Source organism: Bombyx mori, chromosome 14 (genome assembly GCF_030269925.1).
Source record: "Bombyx mori chromosome 14, ASM3026992v2".
Taxonomy (NCBI): Eukaryota; Metazoa; Arthropoda; class Insecta; order Lepidoptera; family Bombycidae; genus Bombyx; species Bombyx mori.
The window spans coordinates 6,509,712-6,528,670 of NC_085120.1; the positions used below are offsets into that span (position 1 = coordinate 6,509,712).

Here is an 18,959-nt window from a genome sequence, read left to right on the forward strand (position 1 = left end):
CACAGATATTAAACAGTTAATAAACCACCATTATTACACATTTAAACCCGAATAAACACTAAATAGACAAAATAAAACAAATCACACAACTTCACTCCTCGCGTTCCCGCCAAAAAGTCCTGAACTTTAATTTTAATCATATGCACCATTAGTTGATACACTTATAATATGCACCATGTAACCGTACCATGGAGTTAATAAGTACCCTCTATGAACCGTACCTACTGCTCAAGTGCTTAAATACTAAGTATATTATCTATGATACTGACCCATAAATTTCAACGGACTTTTCATTTTTATAAAAATAGGAATATAACCTAAAATAAGACGACTTAAAGATCTTAGTTACCAGGTCACAAATCACTTAAAAAAAATTCAACTACTTTTTGGCGGGAACGCGAGGAGTGAAGTTGTGTGATTTGTTTTATTTTGTCTATTTAGTGTTCCTTCAGAATTAAATGTGTAATAGCGGTAGTTTATTAACTGTTTAACATCTGTGAAAGTGCACAAATGTGGGAAAATGTAACAAAGCCACTGGACGTAACTTCCCGGGATGCTCCAAAAAGTCCACTGAAAAAATTTCAGTAAATGACCACAATTTTACTGAGATTATATTATTTCATCCCATATCATCTCACCTCACTTCATTTAATTTCATCCCAGTTGATTAATGTCTTAAATTAATCATCTTCATTTCATTTCATTTCACTCCATGGTATGTATTTTTCATAAAAATAAAAATATAAATTAAAATAAGACGTGACCTAAAGGTGTTAGTTGCCAGGCCATAAAACACTTTTAAAAAAAATTACTTAAATTAGACAAATGTTGTCTATAAATATTGCCTACCATTAAAACAACAATAGAAATTTACATTATTAATACCTAGTTTTATTTTAAATTAGATCAATTTATAGATGTGGTAAGTGCTGAACTAATTGAGAACGACAATTTTTCGTTTCATCTTGTTGTTGCTTATATTCTTTTCTGTATCGCTATTGTGTCTTAATTCCTAGTTCCAATACTCTACCAAAAGAGTTTGAGAAGAAATCTGAGGTATTACCTTTTACTAAATATGGATTGTCTTCTATCGAAGAATTCAGTCGGGCAGAGGAAGAAGTGCGGCATTTAGAGTTACTGAAAAAAGCGGGTTTGACTACTGACGAGATCAAACTATATCAAGAGAATGAATGTGGTAAATTAAATCAGCAAAATAAAGTTGAGACGGGTGTGTTAAAGCAAAAATTGCATTATATTTACACAAGAATACAAAATCTTAAAGAGCAAGTGTGAGTCGTTTTTAATTTAACACTAAATAAACAGTCTTAAGTTATTGGGGTGTCCAATCTGGTAGAATTGGTTTCCTTGTAGGTAGGTACTTGAATATTCATAACAATAATAAAGTTTGGCGTTATCATAAAATATTTGGTAACTGAATTGAGTACATATATTATGTTGATAAATTTAATCCTATAACATTGTTTGGAAAAAGCAGGTTACTACCTATTATACAGCTCTGGTATGAGTATCATAAGTATGCATTTTTATTATTTAGTATTATTATTTACTTGATTATTATTGGAAGTGTATTCATTATCATAGATAATGTTTTTGATCTTTCACATCTACCTACATTATAACCACTATTATTTAATGGGTTTTTAGAACAATTTTCACCTTTAAAACATAAATCATAGTTGTAACTTGTCAACTATAGTGTTTACAATAAAGGTGATACTAGGGTGCCTGACCAACCACCACTAATAGTTCTTGAATTCTAGGTTTGAGTTCTGACTCTATTACTTTCAAAACTAGGTAACATGTTTTTATACCTAAATTGGCCAACTTGACACTGAAATAGTTCAGCATGTATTACCTTATTTATTAGTTTATCATCAATAAAACTAAACATCTTCAATTGCAATAAAGAATGGGTGCTGCATTTACTTTAATACAATTTAAATAATTATAATTTTAGAAAACAACAAAATAATCAACCTTCTACATCTAAAACTGATGTATCAATAAAGAATTTAGAGAGAAACATACCTAAAAACACATATTGTGATGGACATCCTATGAATGATATAAAAACTTTAGAGAATTGTCTCTTTGCGCATCTTAAGGACGACATTTTACCTTTGAGCAAAAGAAGAAAACTATTACGACGTTTAGAACGTAAAAAAGAAAGAATTTTATCTCAGAATAACACAGTTATACTTGATAACTCAAATAGAAAACCAGTAAATCGTCCAGGCAGCCTTTGGGATGTTAAAGAACTGCAACATAAGATAAGTGATCCAGAAAGAAATAAAGATAAACTCATTGGACCAGTAAAAAAGACATTATATACTATTAAAAATAATAAAATCGTAAGATTAGAGCCAATGGATTCTTCAGAAAATAGTGAAGACGAGTACAGAGCAGTCAATATTGTAGTGCCTATAAACAATGCAGAGGCACAATTGCTTGAGGGCACAAAAATGAGTATAGATGATATCAAGAAAATTGATAGATTTAAAGATTATGAACCTGGTACACCTTCAAAGGTATTTGTTTATATTTGTATTTTGTTATACACTATTGAATTTATTATATTTAAAAACTAAATTTCATGAGACATAGAATTCACCCATTCAATTTGAAATAATTCAGAAAATTAAAAGCAAAAGAATTGGATAGTAATTATTTTAGGAGATTAATTAGTGAATGATACATTTACAGGTTTTATATTTGAAGAATATAGCACCAACGGTGACACAACAACAATTGTCTGTGCTCTTCAATCAGTTTGTATTGGACAACGGTGGGCCTATTGATGTTCGACTTATGACTGGTCGAATGAGAGGGCAAGCTTTTGTGCGATTCCAAAGTAAGCTTATATCTCTAATTTATGTAAAGATACAAACGAAGTACTTTTGTCTTTATTTAGGTCAGTTAGTACTTTTTATTTTAACTTTATGATTAAATCCATCAATTTATTATAATTCATAATAATATGAAGCTTGTTGTGAAATTGTCTTTGGCTATGCATCCAAAAAAAAAACCTGTACTACCAACCATTGAGAAGTTCCCTGGTCAGGATTCAAACTTTGCAGCAATCACATCTTGGTAGGGTACCCTGGATCACATTTTCTTCGACTACCCCAACATCGTATCCCCTCTTTATGATATCCTTCCCAATAACATTCCCCGGTCTATTAATATTAATTGTTTATTAACTTGAGTCTATTCTAAACATGTAAATACTCTGTACATTTTTATCTGCTAATAATATTTATCTCGAAAGTAGTTAGTCTAACATATATTTGTGCTGTTCTTAAAACCACAGATTCGCGTATGGAAAAACTGACCAAATTTATTTGTATTTAGATTTAATTTTTTCCCTCTCTAAGCACCTGTCATTTTTGTAAATACTTTGACATTGGCAAAATCAATGCCAAAGGCGTTGGAGCCAAATCATTTAAATTAATTAAAAAAAAATTTTTTTTTATTAAAACTGCCTATCATGGCAAACTGTACCCAAAATTTCATGTTCATGCTGTTAACAGTTCAGTTCCTATACCTATCTGGAGTTTATGCTGAAGTCTATTCAAGACATGTTTACCATAACTAGGCAGTATAGGCAGGCAGTATTGTCGAAACTTAACAGGCATGTAAAATTCAACTCCATTAGAAAAGAAAGCAGTTTAAATTTATTGTAAGATTTGACCACAAATATTCATCCAAGGTTAATTAAATATAAGATTGCAAAATTATGCTTCTTCTTCTTAATGTACTCTAATAAAGCCCAGTAACCACCTAACACCAGGTAGGATGTGAGTTTCTATGAGTCTATGTAAATCAAAATATTATTATGTTAACCATTAAGTACATTTTAGTAACAAAACATTTAGGACTGGTTTACATAGGTACCACACTGCTTACTGCCTATAAAATAGAGTTCTTGAAGTGGAGTTTGTTGTTAAAAATGAATGAGGAATTAAAGTAGTTCAATGTATTTAATTAACACATATTTTTCACTGTGTTTATTTATTCCAGATGAGAACTTAGCTATACAGGCGCTAACAGAAATAAATGGTACAATTGTATGTGGTCGTCCCATCATAGCACAATTCGGACGAAATACCAACAGGGTACAGCGCCACGAGCGTTAAGAAACATAATCATTATAATTAATTTAAAGTGATATTATTTACTAGTTAAGTTTACTCTATTATATTATGTAACCGTAAATAAATTGTCTATGACGTTCTAATTGTTTTCTATTCTATCTTTTAAATTTAAGAATTTCCTTTATACTAACTTAGGGCTACCAATCTAATGTTTCGCCAAAAAATAAATAACATTTCAGGGCAAAAAAATAATACATACACAGCATGTTTTTGAGAGAAGCAAAATTCCACCTTTTTTTCTAAATTAAAGCACTAATATAATCTACATCCACTTACAACAACCAAGTTATGTAATTTTTATAATAATAAAAATATGGTGAACCTGGAAAGTTAAATTACTGTTAACCTCTTTTTTATATTTTTTGCATATACAAGTACACAGGCTTACAGTCTACCAGGTATTAAGAGATACTCGCAACCCTTGACCATCAAAATATGAATCTAAGCAATAAAAAAAAATATTCAAACTGGAATAGATGAACCGAAACCAATGTTCATGATTGCAAACAGACAGGATAGTAGTACTCAGCTGTGCAGTGTTAGAATACGCCTTACGATCTCTAATTCTATAAATTTTCATTTGTACCTACCTACATACCTACAGGATTGGAACACTGGCACTGTCGCATCCTTTGATACGAGTACACAAGGCTTCTTAACCTTTAAGCCACGACTTCTATATATTCGACTCATTAGATTCGTCTTAACGAGTACTATACACAAATGGTGCATTTAAACTACACTTTATTATAAACTTATATGGGTTCTTGCGATTTTAATCAAAACGTTGACATATAAAAATACTGAGAACATTCCCATCATGTATGTTACACTTTAATCCTTATTCAATAATTCTATCCTAATTCGATTTGTAATACAATCATTTTAACTTTTGAATTTGAAGAATAAAAATTTGATTTTGTGTAAAAAGTAATCTAAATGAAATTATGAACTGTGTCTCCGTTATAAAAGATTGTTAGGTCCCTCTCCTCACTTTTTCAATATAAAGGTACATCAACTTCGATAGTCAAAATATTGATCACTCAGTATAATTTTTCACTATAGTCTGTTCACTGAGTGTTGTCCTTCGGGGAAGGCTTGCGTCGTCTTTTGACGACGCGTTTAGGCGACGATCATTCATTCTCTTTCTTAGGCTGTGGCTCCTCCTCTGTGAAACAAATCATTTAATCAAATCATTGCTTAACTCAGTAAAGATTAAACACAGACGAAATAACACGACATGAACGCAACCATTTCTGTATTACTGTTACATAACAAAAACAAAATCGTTAGTCACCCATGCAAACGGATATGAATTAAGACCCAACAAGTGTTTATTTTCATGTGAATGATTAAAAAAAATGAGCATGCATATTTACAACCAAATACGTGTGAAAAAGTGCCGCAGTATTATTGATCACTTTTCTATGTTACCTTTTGGTTTAGATGTATATTTATCCGTTTATTGACGTCATGGCAGAAAGTTATCATGATCTCCTCTAACCATAGTCCGCTCGATGTCACTAGGGCATCTCGTGTATTCGACGCCTACCTGGTACAGTACTCACGTTTGACGTCGTGATGCTGTGGAGGCGCGTGGTGCGGTAGATGCGCGTAGTGTTCGGGCGGGGCGGCGGCGGGGTAGTATGGGTGCGGCGGGTGTGGGGGGTGCGGGGGGTAGGCACCGGGGAACCCGCCCCCGTACCCGCCGTAGTACCGGCCGCCGTACGGGGCGCCGTACGCCCCCACTGCGCGTACATTTCATACTTATTGTGATAACACGACTCCGATTACACCAGTCTTAGTGTGGCTCACAACGTTCTTTATCTGAGATTTTAACCTAGCATCCGACCGATCTTGTGTGATTTTCTATTAAATGAAATATCCTTCAGTTTTTTAGAAAAAAATGAGTGCCCACTATTAGTCGTCCATAATACTGACATATCTATTTTATTTGTATAATATTTTTAATAAAACATAGATACAAGGCATATTAATTAGTAAATCACTGAAAACTATTATAGATTATTTGGTTCATCGAGCAAACCTAAATTTTAAATTAATGTTTCTATGAACATTACGAATACTCATGATATTTGTTGTCTCTTGTATCTACGAAATTTGTATAGCACCATTGGTTTCTTAAGAACAATTCAGATTAGCTTTTCCATTGCATACCGTTAAGACAAACGACCATCATCATGAAGCATGTTTTATGAACCACAGCTGTGACTCCAGAGTGCTACCCGCAATATATTTGTGCGCATTAAAACTCCCTTATAAATGTGAATACCATATTTACACCGTGATGATAGAAAGACGTGAGAATGGACAGCGACCAAAGTGCTCGATTGATGTGAGAATATGTTAGTCACGAGTGAGTTTATAGTACAATATGGCACCTGTTGGCGGTGGAGGACCCCCGTGAGCTGGCGGGCCAGGATGCGGAGCAGTTGTAGGATTCGACGCCATCATCATTGCTGTATTAAACGTATAGTTATTAATAATATAAAAATGAATTTCTGTCCGCTAGTCTCGCTAAAACTCGAGATCAGCTGGACCGATTTGGCTAATTTTGGTCTTGAATTATTTGTGGAAGTCCAGAGAAGGTTTAAAAGGTGAATAAACATGAAAATGCTCGGAATTATATTAAAACAAACATTTTGTTTTTGCTTCCATGTGTCCCCGTCTGACAGTTTCCTTTTGTTTTTTTTTAAGTTTATTTTATACAAAAGCTTAGGTCTTTTATTTATCAATTGAGGCACTACGAAGTCTGCCGGATCAGCTAGTAGTTAATAACAAAATCAGTGGTTTAACAATAGAACATCAACATTTTCGAGTTTTTCGTGTGAAAATTAGTTACCGTGGTGTGGAGGCGAGGTCATGTGCGGAGGGTGCGCGGGCGGGGGATGCTGCGGGGCGGGAGCGGGTGGAATGCTTTCCTTGTTCTCCATTTTTACCTCTACTGGTTTTTCTTCTTTACGATCTCCTGCACATAAAAAATACTTTACATTTTTTAATCACTCCCTACCCCGTCCTTAACCAAGTATCTCAATGTTTTTGAAACAAAAAAATATTGGTACTCTACAGTAGTCAAATGTCGTGGAATATTGGGTGTATGTGTGACTGTGTGTGTGTGAACTCAATATTTAAACAATTTATTACAATTTAAATGTCATCAAAACATATGATTGCTGAATGTCAAAGATAAAAGGTCTTATCACTAGGATAGTCCTGGGAAGATTCGGCCAAAAAACACTGCGCGATAATTGGTGGTAAAGTTATGACAATAGAAAGTACTTGTAAAGACCTATCTATACTAATATTATAAAGAGGAAAGATTTGTTTGTTTGTTTGTTTCGAATAGGCTCCGAAACTACTGGACCGATTTGAAAAATTCTTTTTCCATTAGAAGCCGACATTGTCCCTGATGAACATAGGCTACTTTTTTTTATTTTTTTTTTAATATTTTTTTTGGTTTCATGTGTGTTTTAATGTTTCCGAAGCGAAGCGAGGGCGGGTCGCTAGTCTTGAATATAAACACTTCGAATTTGATTTACAATATTCCATCAATCATTTTTTTTAAAGTACCATAACTCATTTTTTTGTTTTTCTCTTTTACAAGGACATTTACATTTTTTTATAAAAATTACAAATAAAATATTAAACGAAACAGTTTGGAACAGAATCCTGCCTACATCATACTGTATGATAAATAATTATTGACTTAATAATTTAAAATTTTACACACTATGTTTAGTTAATAACTGAACATCTTGTAGGATCTTGTAGTATAAAAGCCCCCTAAAAGTTTCAATTATTTTGTGTATTCTTAAACTAATATTACATGTTGTGCGGTGTCGATCTGTAACAGTATTTAGTATAGTTTCTTATTATTATGTTTTCAGTCTCACCCTCGTCATCTGCCTGGCTTGGTCCATTTTCAGGTTCCTTTTCTCTTGGCTCCTCGACTTTTATGTCAGTTGCTATGGAATCAGGCTTCACGTCACTGGTAGACACTTTATCCACTTGAGTGGGAGGATGAGGTCCGTTTGTTTCTGGTTTACTTGGATTTTGATCTTGGTCCATCGGCTGTGTATCAATTTTATTTATTTATTATTCTTTAACAAATAAGACATAGTTTTATATTTATTTACATTGTTGCAAATGTTGTAAAATGATGGGTACCACCTCTCTATGGGGATCTATTTTACATTGTTTTTTGAGTTAACAAAGACAAGTTTTTAATAATTTTTTTATTGCCTTTGCATGCAGTGAGCATACGGCCCACCTGATGGTAAGCGGTTACCATCCCTAATGGACGTCAGCAATGTCAGGGGCAGAGCCAAGCCTTTGCTTAAAAATAAAATAAAAAATACATTAAAATAAAATAAAAAATACATTAAAATAAAATTTAAAAATGTTGGATAATAATGTATGTTCTAAAGTCCTTTTGGCAAATAATATTATTTGGTAAATCAGTAGACTTTGCAGGGAAAAATGTTTGTTGTATATTATACTTATTACATATATTTCCGTGAAGCATGTTCAGTCGATAGGTATTTTGAAAGCGATAGTACATTATCTCTTTTTCAAAACACTGATTGATATATAATAATTTATTTTATTTTATATGTATTTCTTATCTATGTATTTATTTATTTTGGAAAAGTAATTATAAATATTTATTTTCACTCATGTCTACTAGTGCTTTAAATTATCGCTATGTATTAACTTTATCACAGCTATGCACTTCTTGAATCTTTCACTTCATCTTTTTTTTTTCCTACCTAAGCAGATAGCCTTGAGAGGCTATATCAGCGGAACCTTAACTAGTGGTGAGCTCACGGGGCTCAAACCTGACGACGTTGCTAACACGAACCCTAGCAAGAGCCGTGCTTCGCAGAATCTACCACCGGATCGGAAACCCGAACCACTAAGAAGATCCGGCGAGAAACTCAGTGGGCTGTGTCTGAGGGTTAATTTACTCGTCGAACCCGAACACGTCGCGACGGGTTCGACGAGAACGGTGAGCGGTGCTTGGGGTACCTAAAAGCACCTCACTTCATCAACGAGGGTTAACTGGAAGAGAATGCCTGTCTGCCGTTAAGTTCGCCTTTGTATAATGTTTTTGTGCAATAAAGATTTTTCAATCGATCAATCAATTTTCGAATGAAGCATACCTCGTCTTTCTTCTCGGCGTGAGCGACGGCGCTGAGCGACTGCGAGGTGGGGTTGATCCCGCGACGCATCTGCTCCAGAGCTCGCTCCACCATGCGCTGGAATGTGTCCTCGTCCACAGCCGGCCTGCAGTGCTGGAAAAAATATTAACATTATTTCATTTTCCAAAACTAAAATGAATACCGGAGCATTTAATAAATTCACATTAAATAAGACAAAATTACTAGTTTCCTTTTTTTTTTATTGCTTTGACGTGTGGACGAGCTCACAGCCCACCTGGTGTTAAGTGGTTACTGGAGCCCATAAACATCTAAAACGTAAATTCGCCACAAGCTTTGAGATATAAGTTCTAAGGTCTCAAGTATAGTTACAACGGCTGCCCCTCCCTTCAAGCCGAAACGCATTACTGCTTCGTGGCAGAAATAAGCAGGGCAGCGGTAACTAGCCGTGCGGACTCACAAGAGATCCTACCATCAGTAAAAAACTACTTTTTACTATTTTTTAATAACTAGCTAACATGGGTAAGTGCTTACACGCTGATATTATCAATGGACGTAGACATGGAGGTCAAACTTTCAAACTGTCCCAACCCCACAAACTGGGAAAGATTACAAAATTACTTCGGAGACTGCATAATGGTAACAGTTCATACTTGCTTAGATTTCCATTAGGGACTTTAAGAATGGTATATGGGATAATACTTAAGTACTATAATATCTAAGTGATGCTTGAAAAATTTAAACATACATAATGATAAAATCGATTTTTGAAATAAATCCTAGGTACCTTCTTGAGTTCCTCTTGGAATGCTTCGCTGCTCTCAATAAACTTGCGTTTCTTGGCTTCGAACTTCTCTTCAATCTGTTGCAATTCATCTTCCAGCTTCTTCTGGTGCATCGTTAAGGACTGCACTTGTTTTTTCAATATCTGTGAGTCATAATTTAGTTATTGTGATATGTTTTTTCATTTATACGTAGCAATTTTTTTATTTATTGCTTAGATGGATGGACGAGCTCACAGCCCACCTGGTGTTAAGTGGTTACTGGATTCCATAGTCATTCACAACGTAAATGCGCCACCACCTTGAGATACAAGATCTAAGGTCTCAAGTATAGTTACAATATAGCTATATTTTATTACATTTATACTCATATGTTACAATACAATGAAGTATTCCAAGCTACTCTCTAAGTCTCTGACACTACAAGAAGGCACATATCAAAATAAGCTTTTACACTTTGAATGAACTTTAAAATTAATTTAATCTTGGTATAAACAGCATTTGTTGACAAACTTATTGTTGGATTTTGTTTTTAAGAGTTCTTGTAGAGATGTTATACTTCTCCGGTCTCTTTCCGTAGATTAAAAATTTTTCGCTTGTCGTTTGGTACATGGATGCTGCAGCGTTTTCCCCCTTACTATTTTGTCAACCAAGTGCGTTTTTTCAATATGTATCTTAGTTCCCAAGCTTGTTCATAGTATAGACGAAGTACTCGTACACACAAATTAAAAGGGGTCAGTTTTCTTATGACCAATCGCATATCGACGCTTGAAAGGCAAACGTGACTAACCGACAATAACTGCTTTTTACATAAATGATAGGCAATAACCACATTCGATGCGCAAAAAATATAATAATATATTTCTAGGTCTATTAAAATCATTTCAATCCTACAGCTAGATTCGTTATAATAGTTTTTTTCAGGTATTTCAACTTTAAATTAGTCTACTGTAAGGTTCACGCATTGTCGCTTAGTCACGTTTGCCTTTCAAGCGTCGATATGGTTTGTGAAGTAAACCAGGTAAAGTGAAAGCTTTTATTCTTCTATAATTTACCTGCATCCTAGCGGTGGTGACGACCGACCGCACATCCGGCACCACAGTGTCTGAGAATATTTCGTTGATGAGACGATGATTTCGTAAATAGCGAGCGTATGCCACATGCTTCACAGATAGACCTTCGTCTTGATCTGTAAATAAACATAACATTAAAATATATTCTCGGAGCGGTAGCTATCATAGAACATGTTATAAACACGCATATTTGATAAAGCCTAAATCGTGCCGACTAAATTTTCAAGATTGCTTGGATAATAGTTCCGAACATTGAGACCGTGGCTCTACCGAGCATTTTTAACCGGTAATCGGTAAATCTTCCTTTTGTTGATACCTCCAAACTATTTTGAAGTGAACGAGTTTGTATCATTAGATTAAGTATATTTCCTAGCCAGGAATTGAATGATGATAATGACGAAAAACTATACCTTGTATTATCAGAGACAAAAAATAGTGATAAAACTTAAAAAGGGTAGTCATTTGTATCGGATTCTTTAACAACATTTTTTTTTGTGTTTTATTTATCACATACCTTCCTCATCTTCAGCTGGTTGTATGTCAATTCGTCTGTCTTGCTGTTGTTGCTCTTTCTGTGAACTGCCCTTTTTAGTGGAGGTCTCTTCTTCCAAGTTACCTACTACTAATGCAACATGTGTTAATGATTTACCTTTGATTAAACTTTAGCATAGATATGATTTATTACAGTGCAGTGTTGAGAAAGACGCCACATTGAGAAAAAAAACCCATTATATTATGAGACTTTCCCTTACAATGACATTCAATGAATTGAAGCAAACAGTAGATAATGGCTTGTTGTGTTCCTGGCATTGTTGATGTCGATGAACGATGGTGACTATTTACTATCAGGTGAGCCGAATGATCATCTGCCTATAATGTCTAAAAAAATATACAAATACAGATCTTGAAAACAATTGTAACTACCAAACCAGATTGTGCAAATTAGTTAATAACAGCTAGCTGAGTGAGTATAATTTATCTTCTACTATTATCATATATTGGAGGAAGATAAACTCATCAATTAATTAAATTCTGCCGATACCAGTATTAATTTAAGATCTGCTATAAACATGCTTTACTTGAACCATTTTTCTTAGATTCTGAATTAACATTAGGAAATATATATATTTTTCACATCAAAGCCGATTCAAAAAACTATAATCAGTTAAATCATGCATCCCCTTACCTACGGCTTTATTTTTGGCTGCAATGTAAGCGAGGTACGCGGGAGAATTGTGGTACGCCTTCAAGCTTTTCTCATATTCGGACTAGTGTCGTTTCGTGTGACAAGTGCGCCCCGAACGTGCGATTATATGGATGGTGCATGTGAACAAATATACCCTTAAAATGTGGTGTATCGGTGTTAGTCACAATGTGCAGATGGAAATCAAGTGACTTTAATATTATGAATAAATATCAGTCTATTAGAGATCTTCTTGGAGTTATAAGCGAAGCTGCTTCCCTTTTTTCAAAGCTGTAAATTTTTTTTTTAAATAAATCATCTCTAACTTTAAGCTTTCATATATTTTTTTAAGTCAATTAATTTCCATCATTCAAATATATGCTTATCAACATAATGTATTGTATACAATGACAATGCTGAATTTCTTAATATCTTTTAGTACATGTATTTTTTATACTGACCAAAGTCAACGGCTAAAGAAATTCAGTGTGATATTATTATTTTTAAAATGGGAACAATACATATGAATACAAACATTCAACTGTTTAAATGTGTTTACTTCTTTTTTACCATGCAAGTATCAAAATATGAGACTCACATGTACGTAAATAAATCACATTAAAGATTATCTCCTACTTTTGTTGAAGCGTTTCCATAAACACATATAAACAGTAATTTCGAGAAAACCCAGCTAAACTTTGGTGTTAAATCAAGCTTTGGTTGTGATGCTGTGTACACAATGCCCTTATGTTCAGTTTATGAGGCACAATACCTCGGTTTTTGTGGGCCAGCCACTGTAAGTACGCAGGTGATGATTGGTAAGCTTTCAACAATTCTGTATACTGCGCCTGAATTCAAATGTTTTACTTTATATTATCTGTCTTTACATACATCTATCATATCTATGGGCTGAGAGTTTCGTTTACATCATAGAGATCCAATACTTGCTCTCAGTATTTAGCAGCAATAGTTAATAAAATAAATAAAAAACATTATTTTAAATGTATAATTGTACACAGAAATTGCAATTTGTTTCTTTAAGCATTTTTATATGTTACTAGCTGTGCCCGTCTGCTTCTCTGGGCATTTAAAATAAACATTATTATTTCTCACCCCCATAAAGATTCTCATCGTCAACACCCCCACAACTGGTGTAGGGAGTCCAACACTCATATAAATATTAGCCCATCTATTAAGTACATGTATTTTCTACATGGATACTAAGTTTCAAGTCAATCGGATGCATGGTTCAGTAGTTATAATGGAACATCCGTAAAAACCACTGTAGTGTATATTAAGTATAGAAGTATAGATTTTGCATCAGCAGACAGCCTCTCATACCTTTTCAGCTTCATATTCATCGACAAACCCAGCTTTCTCAGATTCAGGCAGGTCCCTCCACATGCCGCCTATTATACGTCCAATTTCCCATAGTTTGAGGTCTGGATGTGCTGCTTTTACACTGTCCCATACACGGCGTGAGTACCTCATGTACGGCATGAGAGGTTTTTCTGGAGGTTTTGGTGGCTTTGGTAGTCCGGCTCCCTGGGGTAGTAATAAATATGGTTTGTTATATAGGAAACAAAAATTTTATAAGTTAAGACAGTTTTTGGTATTTGTGGCTTTTTGTATTAATGTAAAGTGTATTTTGAATACAGTAACAAATAGTGATACAGATTATACTTACAACACCAGCACCTTTCCCGATTTTCTGAGGTTGGAATCCAGGATGTGAATGTACGGTGGATACAAATGGACTTGTCTTATCATCTTTGGCACCTTGTGAGGGCTGTGAGGCGGAGGCCGCGCGGCGGGCGCCCTCTGCAGCGAAACGGCCCTGTTGCTGGGGGGCGTGCCACGGGCCGTAGCCCCCCGGGGGACCCGGGTGAACCATGCCCCCCCCACCTTGGTATTGCGGGTGGTACTGATATTGGTTATGGTGCGGCGACGGTGCATTCATACCGCCTTCAAGCCAAGCAGCGGGCGGCAATACAATGAAAGAAAAAAAAAACAAAAAGCGTAAAGGAGCAGGACGGGAGGGGAGCCAACAAAAATTCAAATATGCACTAAAACATCTAGAAAAATTAAAAAATAAACGTTAAGAAAGTTATTTGCGAGCAATCTAGCTGTAAATTTTTTAGTAGGCTTTAATTAGCGAAAGACTAAAGAGGTGATGGCTTGTGTCGTTGAGAGAAGAGAAAAATTTTGTGCAATTATCTTTTTTAATAACCCCACAGAAATACCTAAGTTTTGAAACGAAAATGGGTGTGTGATACAAAATTTTGAATAGAAAGTCAATTTAGATTGTGGCATTACCTTTCATCATGCCGAAACTCATTGGGGGGCCCGCAATCATGTAGTCTGTATCATTATAACAAAACATGAAACAAAACCAACATAATGGAATGTAAGTCTAAAATGCATTAGGATAAAATTAAAGTAAGAAAAAAATAAGTTTTGTTACTGTAGCTTAAAAGCTAAGATATGGGAGTCATGCTCTAAGTAAAAAGTTTAAATGCAGTTAGATACCAGCTATATCAGGTACAGTTCTCAGCACTGCCAAGCTTGCAATGGCGACAACTTCACATGTTAATGAAGTTAGTATCTAACAACATTCTTACTAACAATAAACAATCTATTTGATAAAATACTATAACTATTGCCATTAATATTTTATTAAAAAAATCTAAACGTAATTAGCACTGCTATCATTACATTAGCTTATTACTAACTTATTTCTTACTAATTTATAATTTAAAATATACAGTGTAATGTGTTGATTGCCATCTTGTCCCTCCATTATTTTGCTGCAAGAAAACTCACAGCATATCAATGTAAATATGAAGAGGTCTCAGGAAACATTTAAATCAGATCAGACTTAAATTAAGAGAAAATCCAACAAAGTTTATATAAAAGGAAACATTTTTAAAAGATTAGTATTATCTAGTTTTTAAATAAAATTAGCTGTTTAGAACATATCATTACAAATTCAATGGCAGTCAACATTCACTACATTAATAATATTTAAAATTTAATAAAATATATATTTAAATTTTTTGTGATTATAGTTGGTAATACAAACGCGGATTGCTCTGAGGACTGGGCATTGACATCGAAGTGTTTTGTTTGTAATTGTTTTGTGTAGCCATTGGCACACCTGAAACCAAATTTTGAATTTATTCCAAAACAAGCATATTTATTGGCTTATCATTCTTTATTTTTTGTACTCATAGTTTATGAGCTAGTGTCATAGTCATATTATACATTTTATAAAACAAGTCTCACACCATTACAAACTCAATACTGGTGAAACTACTTCACAAGCACTTCTTGTTCAAATTTTTGGGATGTATATAATTACAGAAAGAACACCAGCTGTATAATGGGGATTATTTAAAAAATGTATTGCAGTTATGGCAATTTAATTTCAATCCCCTCGTTTGCATTTTATTAAGTTTCATTTAATGATTTCTAGTCTACATAAGGTGTTTGGGAAAACAAACAAAAATATATCCTTAATCTGTACTTAATACTTTTAATTAAAATGTTATAGGTGGAAATCACAAAACTGAAAAAAACAAGAGACGACGTCGATATTGAAAGTCAGTTCTTTTTTATTCGCTTCATTTTATAACCACTTTGTTGAAGGGAGGCTGAATGACTAATATTACAAATGATTAAATTGGAGTCTTATTTGGATAGGCTAATATAAAGAGGCTATGATCACGCTGTGTTTGCATTGTTAAACATCTTAATGAAAATGCCAACAGTACGGATGTATTTGAATTTAAAGATAACTTAAAATGTTTAATTTTTTTGAATGAAATTGCTTGGAAATAATGCAACAATTATTTTGTAAGTCTGTTTACTTTTTTGTTGTAATACGAACAAATCCGCTATCAAGATACATTGTTTATAAAAATAAAGTTTTATGCAACCATATTACTTACTTACTTATTTAGTAAAAACCAAAGAGTAAAGTAAGTTAAAACTTAATAAATGATGTATCGTACTACCTTATCGCTTTTATTGAAAGTTCAAGCTTGGTTTAATTTTTAAAAGGCTCGATAATGGCAACGCGTCTTTTTCATTAAAATACTAACGGGCCTATTTCAATCTCCATCTTTCATTCCATTTTTAATTTAATTGAACCAAATGACAATTGACGTTGTCAACGTAGATTAGAGTAGAGCAATTTATGGTATCAAATGTAACACATAGTTTTGTTAGTCGATTATTAAATTGTACGTTCATTCTAAGGTCGTTTTAAAATGTTGATTTTGGATCTCTTCGCGTTTAATTGTGTAAAAATTGTGATTTGTTAACTATTTGGCATTAGTGAAAGTGTATGTACAAATGTGGGAAAATTAAACACAAGCCACCGAACGTGGCATCTCTGGTTTTTCGAAAAAATCCACCGAACTTTCAGTAAATAACCACTATTTTGCTGCTCGTGGGTTGTTAGGTCTCTTTGGAGGCGCTCGGGCAGTTGTTAGCAAATCCTGGCTGAGTGTTTGCTCGCCGATCTGTCCTGGCGAAATTGAAAAGGCCTCCGGGCCACCAGTAATCTCTCAATCCTAAAAAAACTGTATTTTACGGAGACTTTACTTTTTTTTATCCCATTTCATGTCGTCTCTTTTAATTTCATCCCAATTGATTGAAGACTCAAATTAATGAAGTTAATCTCATATCGCACAGCATTTTTCATATAACGGAATAATAGAAGCTTTTATATACTCTGTATGTAGAAATCTTTTAAATTAAACTAAGATAAAAGAGAATGTAACTATTGGCCATAAATAAACATTAAGAAAACAAATGTCAGATTTAAAAAAAAAAGAAGAAGAAGAAAGAAGCTGGTTTGGAAGATAAAATGCCAACACAACGATACACGATAAAGGGGGTAATCGGATCGCGTTGTTGTTATGAAAAAACGTTACATTGTCTTCTTTTTTTTTACTTGCAAATAACGCCCTTGATGATTATTGTTGCTATCGTCACACACAATTTACATTAGAGCAATACCTACGCTAATGGTAAATACATAAAGATAATAACTGCTAGAATGCAGTTAGTTTCTTCAAAGCGCACTGAACAAATTTTTAAATTAATTTATTAAAAAATTAAATGTTATTTAAGTCACACCAAAATACATTATAAATACATGCAATGGTCATATAAACTCATTCACAACGAAGGGCTGTTTTGACTATGGGCGGAGTGCAAGTGAGCATTCATGGATTCGATAAAAGCTATCTAGCATATGAAGCTAGGGTACCTTTTAATATTATTCCGAGATAGGTGTGGCTTGACATTGCGAAATTAGTAGATGATAATAATGCTAATTGTCATGTTACCAGGTTTCATTGTTTGAGCCTATCTGTACATGTATAAACTAAGGCTACGTATTGTGTATGACTTATGTCTGCGGCTTTGGAAACAGAGTATTCAGATTCACTAGTGCGGGACAAACACGCTGATCGAGACTGTGGTTTTTTTTATTGCTTAGATGGGTGGACGACCTCACAGCCCAATTATATAATTGTGTACTATTGTTTTAATTCAGATGGTCCAACTCGGCTCTGTCTTCAGTTCTTCTTCGCTAGAGGCGGCGTACGAAGGGAAGCTGTTCCAACTCCATACAAATTTGATTTAATTTCTACGCGATCGAGCAGTTAAAACCCTCGCACTAAGCACACACGAGGTAGATCGTTGGCGACGTCCATCGATGGAAAACTGGTAACGATTTACATAATCTACATAAATCAATCGCTTTTTTAACGTTTCCATTATAAGACTAAATCTAAACGTATTTTAACTAAAAACTCGTTATTAAGATCCTAGAGGCTCCTTATTATCTAGAGGCTATTAAAGACATTTTCATCTTGAGTGAATTTAATCATGCAACATTGTTATAACTACTTTTACTGGTGGTAGGACCTCTTGTAAGTCCGTGCGGGTAGGTACCACCGCCCTGCCTATTTCTGCCGTGAAGCAGTAATGCGTTTCGGTTTGAAGGGTGGGGCAGCCGTTGTAACTATACTGAGAACTTAGAACCTATATCTCAAGGTGGGTGGCTATAAAAACTAAATGCCTACCTCATTCTAAACGCTAAGCCCTAATGGTATGTGCTCCGTGAAGCGTGCGCTTATTGTGTGCATGAGTGTTTAGAATGGAATCCAAGCTGGTTGAAGATAAAAGGATGCCCTCGGAGAAGACAAATCTCCGTGACACTTGCAGAGCAGATGCCCGTACAATTTATCTTGGGACATGAAGAGGCAAGGCAATAAAACATAATCGGATGGTAGCCTACTGCCTAAGACGCGGTCTTTTGTTTTATCAGACCCATGAATGCTGATAACGTTTTCTTCTTTCCACACCCCGGTGAAGGTACAGTTCATATTCATAGTATATAACAGTTACCCCTATATATGCAGTTCCCGAGATCGAGTGTCATTGTGGCCTTAAGAATAAGACGCCCGATTAACTCATATCGAGCAATACGACTATACTGTTGTTAAATGCCCAGAGGAAGATAACAATTTTTGTAACATACGTACGTATGT

The 18,959-nt window shown here is 34.4% G+C and overlaps 2 protein-coding genes across 28 annotated transcripts; one reads left to right on the forward strand and one right to left on the reverse strand.

Moving 5' to 3' along the window:
- Positions 1-754: 754 nt before the first annotated feature.
- Positions 755-4,258, forward strand: LOC101741512 (RNA-binding protein 41). Its single transcript, XM_004922605.4, has 5 exons — positions 755-922; positions 1,017-1,289; positions 1,979-2,549; positions 2,725-2,872; positions 4,042-4,258. Exons 1-5 carry the CDS (start codon positions 918-920, stop codon positions 4,155-4,157), a joined length of 1,113 nt encoding a protein of 370 aa, XP_004922662.1. The 5' UTR covers positions 755-917; the 3' UTR covers positions 4,158-4,258.
- LOC101741792 (SWI/SNF-related matrix-associated actin-dependent regulator of chromatin subfamily E member 1) lies at positions 3,983-16,568 on the reverse strand. Of its 27 annotated transcripts, none has more exons than XM_062672054.1 (15): positions 16,410-16,568; positions 15,476-15,550; positions 14,710-14,754; positions 14,081-14,214; positions 13,735-13,938; positions 12,397-12,478; positions 11,725-11,829; positions 11,193-11,326; positions 10,143-10,283; positions 9,359-9,490; positions 8,090-8,267; positions 7,039-7,164; positions 6,578-6,655; positions 5,744-5,923; positions 3,983-5,343 (listed from the first exon to the last, which is right to left on the reverse strand). In XM_062672054.1, exons 2-15 carry the CDS (start codon positions 15,540-15,542, stop codon positions 5,309-5,311), a joined length of 1,641 nt encoding a protein of 546 aa, XP_062528038.1. In that variant the 5' UTR covers positions 15,543-15,550; positions 16,410-16,568; the 3' UTR covers positions 3,983-5,308. The 27 variants fall into 27 exon arrangements, with proteins under 27 accessions (XP_062528038.1, XP_012551406.2, XP_062528040.1 ...); XM_012695952.4 differs by having other exon boundaries at positions 11,725-11,832; XM_062672056.1 differs by lacking the exon at positions 12,397-12,478 and adding an exon at positions 13,166-13,241.
- Positions 16,569-18,959: the final 2,391 nt, after the last annotated feature.